General features: G+C 40.7%; 1 protein-coding gene across 6 annotated transcripts in view; it reads left to right on the top strand.

Moving 5' to 3' along the window:
* The window catches only part of EPB41L5 (erythrocyte membrane protein band 4.1 like 5), a 48,695-nt gene that overhangs the window by 32,305 nt on the left and 2,935 nt on the right, over positions 1–13,455 (top strand). For 3 of the 6 annotated variants that reach the window (XM_050976714.1, XM_018911378.3, XM_018911379.3), the window contains exons 17-23: positions 4,577–4,743; positions 5,226–5,320; positions 10,293–10,421; positions 10,969–11,030; positions 11,680–11,790; positions 12,346–12,499; positions 13,371–13,448. In XM_050976714.1, coding sequence (XP_050832671.1) covers positions 4,577–4,743; positions 5,226–5,320; positions 10,293–10,421; positions 10,969–11,030; positions 11,680–11,790; positions 12,346–12,499; positions 13,371–13,448 — 796 coding nt within the window. The remainder of the gene's footprint in view (positions 1–4,576; positions 4,744–5,225; positions 5,321–10,292; positions 10,422–10,968; positions 11,031–11,679; positions 11,791–12,345; positions 12,500–13,370; positions 13,449–13,455) is intronic. The other 3 variants (XM_050976715.1, XM_050976716.1, XM_050976718.1) reach the window with 2 other exon arrangements.

The following is a 13,455-nucleotide window of genomic DNA, read 5'->3' as shown; positions in this document are numbered from 1 at the left end:
GCCGCGTGGGAGGCGTGGGCCCCGCCGAGGAGCCGCGCCACGGACGGACAGAGCCCCGCGTTCGTCCACGAACGCAACGCCAGGAACGCGGGGCTGCACGGCGCTGCCTGCGCCCTGCAGGCCACCATGACCACGCTGTGACTGTGGGCCTGCCGCAGCTCGGGACTGCTTCCCAGCACAGGCTGGGAAATCACCTCCCGAGCTCCCTCTGGGACAAGGACTACGGACCCGGAGCTGACTGTAGAGGGGCGGAAGTTTTTATTACAAAGGCTCTGCAGATTGTGCTGTTGGTAGTGAGTCTTTTAAGAAAACCGACATATAGACCAGAAGCCACTCATCATTCTTATTTTAAAAACAATATATATCTATCTACATCTGCATATAGATAGATATATTTTTTTAATTGTGTTAAAGTTTTTCATAATGACCAAAAGATCCATTTTTTGTTTAGCTGGGTTTGAGAGCCATGCAGGAAGTCACATTTATTATAAAACTCTCTATGTGACTAGTGGGTTATAATATGGTTTCAAAAATCTAAGAGAAATAGAGGATGTAACTGGCCCTTCTTTTAAACCATGATCATGTAAAAATATCTAAGATATGTGGTTGATCTGAAAACCAACCTTTCTTTTTCTCAATAAGACCTCTTCTGAGAAATATTGTTTGGAAACGGAATAGAATTATGTTCAGTTTTTTAAGAATAAATTTAACAGAATTGTCAAAAAGGCAAAGTAATTTTTGTAAATGATTTTTTGCTTTTTACAAATTTTTGTTTCTATTTTGCTTTTCTGGTCCAGTTGAAAAGAAACAGAAAGATTTCCTGACAAACACCAGTCCTACCATATGATTCATAAAGTTAATTGTTAAGTCAGAGGTTAAGACTCCAGCTTCATGGGTCATTGGTATTCTTGGGGGCCTTTAACAACATGAAGGACAAACCTTTACCCTTGAACACACTGTGTTTTCTTGTGTTTTCTGAAGTTGGTTGCTTTTAAATTGCAATATTCTTTACCTATTAAAAAAAGGAGGAAAAATGGTAACAGGGGGCTTTTGAAGTTAATTTACACGTAGCTTTTAGGATTAAAGGAGTTGTTTGAATGATTTTCAAGTTATTTCACTGTGTTTCAAATTACAACAGAGCCCAGAAATTAAAACATTTATTTTCAGATATCCAGACCTGAAGAACCAAGAAGTAAGTGTCAGCCAGGACATAACTTAATATTGCCTGAGATATTTTGGCCAGATCTGATGGGGGAAAGAGTTGGCTAATGAAATATGAAATATTTTACAACACTGCTAAAAAAAAAAAGTATGAGCACTCTATAAACTAAAGATCTGTGACTCCTAACAAGCTAATTGGAACAATCTCTTGCACTCTTTTTAGCTTTGGGTTTGGATGTTGTAAACTTCTGGAGTGAAGCAAACCCATTTGTTTCTTTCTTATTTCTAAAGTTGCATGAGAATATGCAAATGAAAATTAGTTGTTTACAGTATCATATAATGTCTGTGTAGTTGAGGGAGAACGAGACAAGATTGCTCACACCACTTGTAACTTGAGAGCTTTCTCAGTTGTGTTATACACTTATACACTGAATGCTCTGTGGTACATATTTATACCAATATATGGGCAGGCAAAAAGAAGGGGTAATGCATTAGCTACTCCTTTACCTGTGTGAGCTGCCTGAGCATGTAATGACTTATTTTTGGGTTGACAAAACTTTACGTGCATTACAACCCTTCATTATTCCTATATTCATAATTATTTATGTGGCTTGAACTCCTGGTATCTTTTATCAACATTTCCCAGGGAATATTTCTTAAAATATGATGGTAGAAATTGATTTGAAGACACAAAGCCCAGCACTTATTACTATGCAAAGTTCAAAATACCCCTTTGTATGTGGGTAAATGCAGGTTTATGGAAGGCTAATGCCTCTTCAGTTCCTGAGTACTGGAAGCTGACTGTGGTAGAAGCTCTACTTTTCCTGGGAAGCCTTGGACAATTTCCCTTATGGTTGGTGTGGCAGTTCATCAGTAATAGGTGTCAGAAATTCTTGCAGTGATTCAAGGTTTTGTGCTTTTTGCTTTCATGGTTGGGCCGTTTATGAAGCCTGCCTGGTAATCTTCCTGCTGGTGCTCTGAAGAGGGTGAAGGGTCTGGGAGGCTTCAAAGCATTTGCTGCTCTTTGGAGAACTCATGCCTGTCCATTCCAGTGGCTGAGGGTCTCTCAAGAATGACTTTCCTCTTATTGACTGCCTATCTCAGGTGGCTCAGGAGGTGTTTCAGTGGGTCTGAAGGCAAGATAGGATCAATTCCTACTTGAATCTTGACTTAGGAGGCTTCCTTGAGTTTATCTAAAATTTATTTCATTTCCCTGAGGCCCTGTCCTGATGTGGGGTGAAGCTGCAGGGACTCACACTGGTTGTGCTGTCTCAGCCAGGTCTCCATCACAGGACACAGATGGCAGAAGGGTTTTTCACAAACTTTGACCATCTCAGTGTAAGTAGTACACAGCTTTTGGATAGTGCACAGCTTTTGGAGCACACTAGACACTAAGTGTGGTGTTCAAATATGTTGCCAGATGTCAAGACTGCCCTTATCTGTAGTAAGCAAGTTTTTGAATCAACTCTCTTGTCTGTCCAGTAAATGTTACTGTATAGTCATGAGGAGGAAAAGTAGTGTAATTGTCCTAGCAATTAAGGAAGAAAATTTTCATTTTTCATGCATTTCCTCTTACAATACTAAGAAAAGAAGTGGGAAAGCACAAGAACTGTTACTGGTACTCTACATCACCTCTCTGATGTGGAGTTCATGGCAGCTTATGCCAAGTTCCTTCAAACTGTCATGGTGTCAGCAACTGCATGCTGTAGGTAAAATCTGAATTTCTTAAAATGGTGGTTGTATTAAAGATTGGAGACTATTTACAGAAAATGATCAGAAAATAGGAAGAAAATTGTTGTCTCCCTGTGAACATTTTAAAACACTTTGATTCGTATCAGCAAAGTAAGGTATGGGATTCAGTCTCACTTTCCTTGTTGCCTTAATTGGAAGAGCATCTCTTCCTGTCTATTAGTTCTAATAATTAAATCTCTGTATCCATTATTCCCTCTCTGCAAGACTGTGTGCTGTTTGCCTTTTCCCATTAGTTGTGTAGAGAGAGGCTGCACAGGGAGTTGAAAATTTTTCCCTATTATTTGCTTTGCTAGTAGCTTCTTATTCCACTGCTCTAAGAGAATCAAGCCAGTGGCCTCAATTTGCCTCACAGCAATTAATTGACTTTAAATAATTTGTACATTATTAGCACTAGAACAGTGATATCCTGTAATCTGATTCAGAGGTATATATTTAACATTGAAAGAATTCTATGTGTGCTTGAGCTGGAGAGGAAGGAGTTTTTTCCTGCAGCCTCTGTAGTGACAGTAGGGCATTGCTTCCAGGTTCCAGGGTCTGGAGGGGGGCATGAGGCACTAACCTGGTAGTGGTAAGGGAGAAGCTGGTCTAAACTGTCAAGTAGAAAAGGTCTCTTGTCTGTGATTAAGGGTAGGTTCTATTCTGTTGTGGTGGGTATAGGCTTAATATCATTGTTCTCATATTTGGGACAGGACTTTCAAAAGGGATTGATAGATTTTTCTTCTTAAATCAATATTGCAGGCAAATTGTGATCATTGATGGAGAGTGATTTTTGGTTGAACTGGGCAGCAGTAAAGCTGCAGTTGTGTGCACAGGCTGTCTGATGAACCATTGCATTGTGCCGCAGTGGTTTCTGTGTTTGCTGTTAGGATAGCTTTAGGTGTTCCCAAGCTTTAGAGAAATGTATGAGATTCCTAACTGCTTGCTCAACATAAACATTGTAATATCATTTTTGTTTTTGTAATTATTTTTCCTTGTTCATTGAAAATAGAATTCATAGGGCAAAATTAAAAGGAGATATTTCCATCAGAAAGCAAAGGAGGTGAAACAAGTGATCTTGACAGGGTACAAGGTACATGCTGTGGTTCACTTAAAGCACTGTGACTGCTAAGGTTTCATTCACGGCTCTGCTTGAGTTGACAAAACTGAAACTGGTTCTAGGTATGCCTGACCATAAGTGTCAGAGCAGTCCTGTGCAGTGCACCCTTCTGCCCTCTGTTCTGCTTACCAGTGTTGAGTGAAGTGCTGCACAAACAGCTTTTTGTGATACCAACCTCCCTTCCCCGTACTTTTTTTTTTTTGTAAAATCCTAAAGGGTACCTTAAGTTTTTTAGAAAAACTTCAAATGTTTGTTCTAAAGAGTGTATTTCCTGTATAAAAACTTCTCTCTTCGATTTTTCTACTGCCATGTAATGACACAGCAGGCAACATGGACCTGTTCTATTATGAAGTCTCTTATACAAATGTGAAATGTTCCCTTTTTCACGTTTCTTAAGCTCGCTGAACACCAATGTCAGTTAGTTACCTGAAACAGTTTCTCTAGATTGTGGCTGGTCAGCAGAAGACAGCTTGAACAAAGAGATTGCATGTGTTAAAGCTTTTTCTTGTTATAGAAAGAGTGGTAACATGATTGTATGTCTCTCTGCCCATCTTTCTGCCCTTGCAGCATACCTCTTGTTGATTTGCTAGACAGCACAGACTTGCCAGAAACTTGTGTGGATGAAGCCCTGGGCCGTCCAGTTGTTAGCTTGGCAGCAGGAGATTCAGAAGAGGCTGTTAGTTGCCCCCCTCCTGGCACAAAGGAAACTGTTGCAGACAAGGCAGACTCTGATCGTAAGTAAACGGACAGATTTTTCCATGTTATAATGTGTGAGATCAAGATTAAATAATAGGTTGATATGAGATTGTTTCCTTACAAAAAATGCAGAATTGTTTTAGGAAGCTCCCTTAGATTATTCACGAGGACAGTTTTACCTATTACTGGAACAACAAGGACAGAGATACAAGTGAAAAGTCAGTTGTACATTGGATGTGACTTTGTCCACAATTTCAGTGCAACCATCTAAGCAATTAACTCTTTGTCATGAGGCTGGCTGGGTCAATGAGTTCCCGTCAGTACAGAGTGTTGTCATTTGGTGCACACAGTCTGCAGGCTTGACATTTGCAACAAAGCTTGAGCAAGTAGATTCCCCCATCCCTGTGCTCTTTTGCACAACTTCAAAATTACGTCATTAGTATTCAGGAATAATGCAAGTTACAAGTCACATAACTCCACGGTAACATTAGGAAGATGATGTATTCTTTGTCTTTTTCAGCATTTGAAGACACATTCCTAAAACTGAAACAGCTGGAGACAGAGCACAGCAGCCCTGTGCCATCTGAGCGTCCCAACGTAAACATAAACGTCCAGGTAACTGGCCTTCATTCCCCTGCTACGGTCCTGGATCTTGTTCAGATCATTCGGAAAACTCTTCCACTTGCCTTGCTCTGTTTGCGAGACTGCTAAGGTGATGAGTGAGTAATGCTGGGGGATAGCAAAGGAAATACAAATGCTTTATGATCTATAAACCTGTGTGTGACAAGGCAGTGCGATAAAGATGGGGATAGAGGTGCATGTGTGCAGACTTGCAGCCTGGTGAGGTTTTCGAAAATCAGTGGGAGTAAAAGGCATAAATGCTTGAAATGTTTGTCAGTTGTCTTATCTGTAGGTTACTACCTGCATGGTGTTGGGTAGTTCACCCTCTTTCTGGAAGGGCTGAGCTGCTTTCCTGGCATTTTTCAATTCCAAGAAGGTTGTTCTGACGTTTTGTTTTCAAGTTTGCTGATGATCCATCCCTCCTGTTAAGTGGCCAGTTTGTACATGCTCTCTGATACAGGTGTTAGTGCTCAGTGTTTACACAAAGAGGAGTGATGTGGTTTGATTTACTGCTCTCAAATCACTCTGAGCAAGTCAGGCTGCACTTCACAGGCAGCTGAGCCAAGTACAAGCCTGAGTGCCCTGAATACCATGAGGGCTCTCTTCTCCCTCCTTCCTCTTCACTCTTTATTCCCCAGCTTCCCTCTCTCCTCTCTCGCCAGCGAGAATCATTGCAGGTTTCTTATATCTACAAACTGGCAAACAATTTTTTTCCTGCCTTTGTTTTGAACTTTTTGTTGAGGTGCTGGATTTCTTTGGGTTTTTAGTTTGCTCTTTAAGTTGGTAAATAGTGAGTTTAATAGGTTCAGGGAAGGGGTCAAAGAAATGCCAGGGCCATCGTGAAAATAAGTAGTGTTGCTAGAAGGGATGGAGAGGCCTGAATCCTCCCTTAAAACAGCAGTGAATTTTGATAGATTCGCTGGTTATCAGACAACTACCCCCAGACAGGATATTCTTCTGTGTTTTTTTAATGAGCTTAAAAAATGAAATTTATTTTTCCATTACTCTGCTTTCTCTGATGCAAAAGCTTTGGGAGATTTTTGTGTTTCGGGCAAGCAGGGAGAGCGAAACACCTGGCAGTGTTATCTCTGTTTAGGCTTCCCTCCCTTGCAGGGAGGCCTGAGGATTTATCTAACTTTGCATGAAGCAACTATGATTTTTCTTGCTCCCTCAATAGTAACAGGAACCAGGTGCCAGGAGAGGTGTTCAGTGTTGAGCTAAGCCCTCTCCTAAGTGTTTGTTTTCCACCTCCATTTGAGGGGAGGCTGCTGCTGTGGGTGGTGCTGCAGGCTGCTTGGCTCATGTCCCCTTTAAGGGCTGCTGTCAGGGCTGCCTGGTGCACCTCTCTGCTTGGTGAGTGCATTACAAAGATTACCAGGTCTCTAAGAAGATTAGTCAGTAGACTGCAGGTCCTGTAATGCTGAAACACTGCTTCTACATAAACTAAACAAATGAACACGGTTTATTTAAGAATATTTTAGCCTGATGAGCTCCACTTTAGTTTATACAGAGAGAGGGAAAAACATTTAATTGGTTCATTGAAGAGAATGGCCTGGACCTGTTTCAAAGGTTTTTAAATTGTGGCTGATTTATAATAAGCAAGCTAAGATTCCTGTAATGAGCTAATCTAACAAACAGCTGCCAATACAGAACAGTCACAGTCATCCAGCTGCTGTCACATAAGGTGCCGAGTAACTTCAGAGGTTATAGATACTGGGAGGACAGTAATCTGATTAAAGAGCAAGAACATTTGCATAACAGAGAATTATGGATCAACAGTATGCCAATAGGTGGTAAAACACAGTTCAGCTTTCCAGAAGGAAGTGCAAATTATATTGGGAAAATGTAAGAGTAGATCATTGCAGTTTTTTTTAGGGTAGAATAGACAGAATAAAACTTTTCTGCCTATGATGTAGCTTACCAAGAAGTCACTTGAGAATGTTTGTTTAAAAAAGATAGAGAAAGATTAGAGACTCTCTGCATACTTGAAATTCCCAATGCTTCAGATTGCAAAGACATGTAGGTTGCAGTAGCACCAAATGAGCACACCCTTCAGAGAGAGGAAGGTTAATGGTTTGGAAACCAGTCCAGAAAAGTGACCTAAAAGTCACTGTTAAAAATACTTTGTTTCCTGCCTTTGAAGGCTGCTTTAGAAAACATAGAAGCCATTTATGGTGTTTGTTATAAAATGTACCTGTGGGCTCTTCTCCTGTACTTAATTTTTTTCTTAAACTGTTAGTAAAAGAAGTGTTTGTGCTATCCTCTTCTGGCAGAATTGCATGGGACTGCAATATATCCACTAAAACCTTGCAATAAGTTTAGATCCTGGAGCTTGCTGTTATTTCGGAGGGAATGCAGTATTGCAGCATTCTCTCTGAACATGTGTGATTAGAAATTTCAGCACATGCAGAAACTGTTACAGAACATAAGAGGTTTGGTAAAAATGCATTGGGGGTAGGTGTTATGTTTGGACTCATGAAGGCAGAGCTGCATCCTGAATTTCGTGACACTGTTATATGCCAACTCACTTCAGCTTTGTTAATTAAAAATCTTTAACTGTTTTCCTTCAGGGAATAGAGATGGCCTGACAGTCATCTTTATGTAATTCTATGCTTGCAATCAATCAATCCTGATTGATTCCTTTGATAGGGAAATATTTATCTAGCTACCCCTGTTCTTCTAGAGAAAAAGAGGAAGCGAGGCAATGAATGGCTTCATTCTTCTCTGCTGCTCACTGCCAAAATCTGTTTGGGATGGAAGAATGCGACTTTGTCCTTTCCCAGCTTTCAGCAGTGCAGTGACCAGATCTGGCAAATAGCTTTAAATACACCAGTGCTCTGCTTTCATCAACTTCTGAAGGGAAATGAACAATAAAGCTTCACCCTGTTAGCCCATCTTCAAAGTCTGCTCCTGAGTCAGAAATACAAGGACATGAGGGTTTACTTTTTCTGAATTTGTTGTGATCTGTAAATCATGGAAGTTGGTTCAAAATGTACCTATATTAGGCTCCATCTTCCTGCACAAAGTGATTTTTAGTGGCACCGGGAACAGAATTCAAAAGCACAAAGGGTTGGGATCACATGACTTGTTACTGCGTTTAATCTTTCCTTGCCTTTTTGCAATCACTGCCTAGCTCCATGTTTTGATTGAAGAACACAGTACAAGTGTAGCTTGTCTAGTCCATGGAAACAACAAACATTTCTAATGAGCTGGAATAATGACAAACCCCAGCAGCTTTACTGTTCTGTGTGAACACCTGAAATGTCTTGTAAATTAGACATCTGGAGGCATTAGCAGGTGTTGGATGCTTTTCCCTCTAGCTACATGCTTTTTTAGTTAAAAAAACCTGTAAGACACCTATGCTTTTTTCAAGTGCAAAATAGGGTTGAAAAAAATGGGTTTTTAATATTGAGGGAAATGCTTCCTTGGTGGTATGAAATTTATGCTCTATTAAATTAAAATATTCTGTAATAGTACTAAGTTTTTTCAAAAGTAGGGAGTCTAATTGTTAATAGACTAGAGTAACCTAATTAAATTGATTTTTCAGGTGGAGGAGGCTGAGAGGAAGTTAAGCAATAAATTGGTTTTTCAAGCACCAGTGTACTGATGTGCTCAGTTAAAATGATCAGATTTATTGTATTAGTGGAATAATGCATTCAAAATGCTGCGCAGGTAGTGTCAGACATGGTATCTGCTTCAATGAGATCCAGTAAAGACTTAAAGATTATCACAGTGGGTGCTGCAGCTGTACAAAGAATAATAATAATTTAGTTGTAATTATTCCTTTTGTAATTCCAGCAGCTTCTATAAAATAAAAGTACTGTTGGTCCTCATACCTTTTTATGTTGACAGTGACCCTTGAATATTTTGTGAAGTTCATTGCTGACTGGGTCAAAATTTGAAAATGGATTCTCCTTTAGATAGTCTCCTAAGATCCTGTTTGGATATCCCAGAAGGTGATTTAGAGGGAGACAAAAAAAAGGAAATGGGGAAAAGTTTTTCACCTCTCTAAAGACAAAATAACTACAAGTTCTCAGCAATGTCTCCAGGGAATGTAGAAATCTGAGCGTGGATGGAGAGCTGTGGGGGGACAGGTGTTGCCCTCTTTTTAACTCCTCTGTTTTACTCTTCTCTTTGCAATGGGCTCCATTCCTCCTGGGCACACTGCAGTTGGTGCAGGTGGGAGTGCAGCAGGATTGTCCCTGCTCGGGGCAGTCCTGCAGCACTTGACTTCTGGGAACAGCCTGCCCTAGACCATGGCATATGGTGAGGAAAGCAGGGCTCTGTCTCCCCCTGCTGAGTCATACCCTCAGAAGGAAGGTCACAGGGTTTAGTTTTCACTCAGCTAATTAACTTCTGCCACTAATCAAATAGTAATTAGTAGATTGAATGCTTAATTAACATTTTATAATTAAGAAATGAAATTCTCATAATGAAATATACTTTAGTGAAAGGTATCTCGTTCTTACTTCTCTTCATTATGTATCTGGCTGCCAGTTTGCTCTGATATAATCAGAGGTGGGAGAGGTAGTTAGTAGCACATTAATTAAACTCTTGGTCTAACTTATAAGTGGATTTTAAATTAAAAATCTTCCCAACTTGCATTTGAGAGTAAATGATCAACTTTTACTTAGGCTACACTGACCTGATATAATGGCTGTTATATTACTCTCCTCTCAGTAAACTAGGCTGCAGTTTTAGGATGCACTTCATTTCTTGCACGCTGTATTTTTAGCACAGCAGTTTGCATATCCATATTCAAGCATTGTGCTTTTTTCCTTTATGTGTTGCTTGACATTACAACTGAGTTCCAAAATAATGTAAAGAATTGCTTTTTCATTTCAGTATAAATCTGCTGACTTCCCTTTGGCTTCAGACCCTTGTTGTTCTTTAGAGATATTGATAAACTTCAGCCCAGACTTGTCCATGTGGAAACTGCTTCTGATAAAGATGTTTTCATGTCTAGGATGAAGTGGTGAAGTTGACAGATAAATGTCTTAACAATGCAATCGAGAGCCCAATCGTAGCACCAAAGTGGCTTCCAGCAGATCTCAAAAGCAATATCCTGAAGGCCCAGGCAGAAGCAGGGCACAAGGTAAATACTTGAATGAGCAGAGCTCTGACGCTCTCAAATGTTTTATTTCTCTTCCATGCCTGATGTTGGAGAAGGTGCCTTGCAGGTAAGGGTGTTCCAAGAGCCTTGTCCAAGGCAGAGTCAGAGGGCTTCTCACAGTGATAATGGTTCTGTACTGGGATGGTTGCCCACAGAGGAATTTCTGTCCTTGATGATACTCAACAGGTAACAGGACAAAACCCTGTGCAAGCCCTGGTTTGAGAGGTCATTAAGACAGGAAACCTCCAAAGGTTGCCTTGTAATCAAGCAGTTATTCTGTCACAAAGACTGGGCTTTTTGCATGTTGTAGTAAATTCCTTAGCAAATACAAGTATTTTATTTGGTTTTGTTGGTTATTTCTGCGCTGAAGTTGTCATATGTAATTGATGTTCTGAGTCCCTGAGGTGTAGATGAACAGCACTTTTTTATGCTGGGATAGAGACACTCAGCTCTACTGTGAATCTCACAACTGACACAAGATGGAAACAGCTATCAGAAATGTATGTCTCTGTTCATTTCTTCTTCTCAGGTTGGAAAAGATGACAGCATGACAGGTGTCAAGAATTCCAATATTCAGGAGGCTGCTGCCAGGTAGTGAATAGATTTGTAAGAAACATGTGATGTAGCTACCTCACTACAGAACTGAGAATCTGCAGTTTAGTGTGGTCTGCCAGTGGCTCAGTTGCCTTTGCATTTTACCTTGCAAAGGGTACCTTAACCTCATGAGTGTGAAGTGGTTTTGAGATGAAAATTGGGATTATAACTGCTAAGTTTTATTATACACAAGATAATAGAGATGCTCTTTATTCTCTCATACCTGATGACCATTGTTACAACAGCAATTTCAATCACTAATTATTTCTGAAATGTGAACAGCTTCAGTGTGGTGAGAGAGACTGGGTCTGTTCACAGTAGTTGTTTTCTAGTGGAGGAAAAAAATTGTATACAAACTCCTGCAGTGACAATTTCCTGAGAATTACTAAATATGAAATGATTGCAGGTCCAGTGGAACTGCAGACATTGAAAAATTTAAAAGGTTACCACATCTAACTTCTTGACCATTTGTGATGATGCACGTGTGGCAGACGTCAAAGCACAGAGGGTGATATTGTAAATAAAATGTACAAATAAAATCTACATTAACAGTCTCAAAACTATGTTCTAACAAGTGATTAATAAAGAGCTTTCCATGGAAGGTTGTACCTGTTCCCTGTTATTGTTTTTTGTTGGTTTGTGCCAGGAACCTTATCCTGTCAGGCAAATCGCAGAGCAGCCCCCCAGCAGCCAGTCCAGTATTTCAAGATCCAAGAGAGCTGCTGAGAGCAATCCCTGCTTCAAACACCTTTGTTCCGTAAGTAACTCTGGAGAAACATGTTTCTGGGGTAAGGGGACCATGTGGAGGTTATGATGAAAAGGCATGAAAAGATGAGGAACAGTTGCTGAGCATTTAGGCTACATCTAAGCAGGTTTAGGGATGCATTTTTAATTACCCTTGCAGCAGTTAATCGGGAGGCCAGGCCTCGGGGTGAGTATCTTGGCAAGCAGTAAGAGAATCTCTCTCATCTTCTGAAAGGACTGAGATTCCTGACATCCTGCTGCCCCTGGCTCTAAAGAGGAAGATAAGAGGATGACAGGAAAGGCTTCAGGCAAATTAGACACAGGGGCTGAAGAAACTCCTTTGAGATAGAAGACATTGATATGGTTGGATCTATACACAGCTGTAGCTGGAACTATGGGAGAGAGCAGTAATCTGGGGAGGTAGTTGGAAGGCATTTACATTAACATACAAACACCAGTCTTTTGTCTGCCTCCCTGGAACTGGTGTCAAGGTTTTGAGCTGTCTGGGAAGCAGCTCTGTTCCATGCTGTCCAGGAAGGCTGCTAATGAGGATGTTTTCCCCTTTCAGTAATACTTTGAATGAGGACAATGCTGACTCTAACCATGAGGACCTGCTAATTCCAGCTAATCTGGCTCCAACTGAGGAGGCTGCTGTTTCAAAGGTATCACCACCTGCCAGCCTGGAAGGTTTCTGTCACATTCTGAGCTCCCGATGCCTCCAGGCAAGTCCAGCAGACCTTGCTGCATGCCTGTCATAGCTCTGTGAATGCCAGGCGCTGGGGAATGCCAGACAGTGCTTTCTGAAGCAGGCAGGGACACTGCACAGATCTTTCCAAAGGCCATTTCTGCATGCCCTTTCCAGTTCTTGGTGTAACTCTTATTTTTCTAAACTGGTTGTTTTTCTCACACTGGAGGGAGCACTTACATACCAACGATTTCATGCTCCAGTAAGGAGACAGTAGGGATGAAATTCTGACATAGTCAGTTCCCATCAAAAGAACCACAGAAGGAAAAGTTTAAATTTAGATGTTCATTTGTTATATTCTAGTTACCCTGAGATATTTTTTAACTGGATTCCATGAAGAGCTCAAATTTGGGGATTAAACTTTCTTTTTTCCTTTCCAAAAGAAAAGTAGACTCCAATAGCATTGGACTTGTGCTGCCTTTACTTGAGCAGACTGACAGGTTGTTCAGGGTGACCAAAACACCCTGCCCTGTAGCTGCTGGGCCTCTAAACCAGTATTATATAGTTGATCCCACTGAATAATCATAAATTTCACCAAGTTTAAACACCCCACTCCAGGCCTTGCTGACCTTTTGAATGGTGCATTACCTCACCTTCACAGAGGGGAAGGGACAGTTTCACTGCTTGCTTAAAGTGTGGCAATGATGGTGTTTCCAGTACATTAATGAGAATAAAGGAAATAAAAAGGGTATTAATAAAGATCAAATGGAAAGACGTGAAAAAATAGGCCTGATAAAAAGTGGTGTTCGTTAAAGATACTGGTCTATAACTCAGGAAGCCACTAGAGTATTCAGTAGACCTGTGTGGTTACTACTGGGAATTCAATTCAAAACTGATTTATTCCATAGAGCACTCCAGATGACCAGGACGTTTCGTTAACATCACTGACAGAGAATCTAATTGACTTTACAGAAGCCACGCCTCGGGTAAATG

The sequence above is a fragment of the Serinus canaria genome, chromosome 7 (genome assembly GCF_022539315.1).
Source record: "Serinus canaria isolate serCan28SL12 chromosome 7, serCan2020, whole genome shotgun sequence".
NCBI lineage: Eukaryota > Metazoa > Chordata > Aves > Passeriformes > Fringillidae > Serinus > Serinus canaria.
Note: the sequence above shows the minus strand (reverse complement) of the source record. Positions and strands in the feature narration are given on the sequence as shown.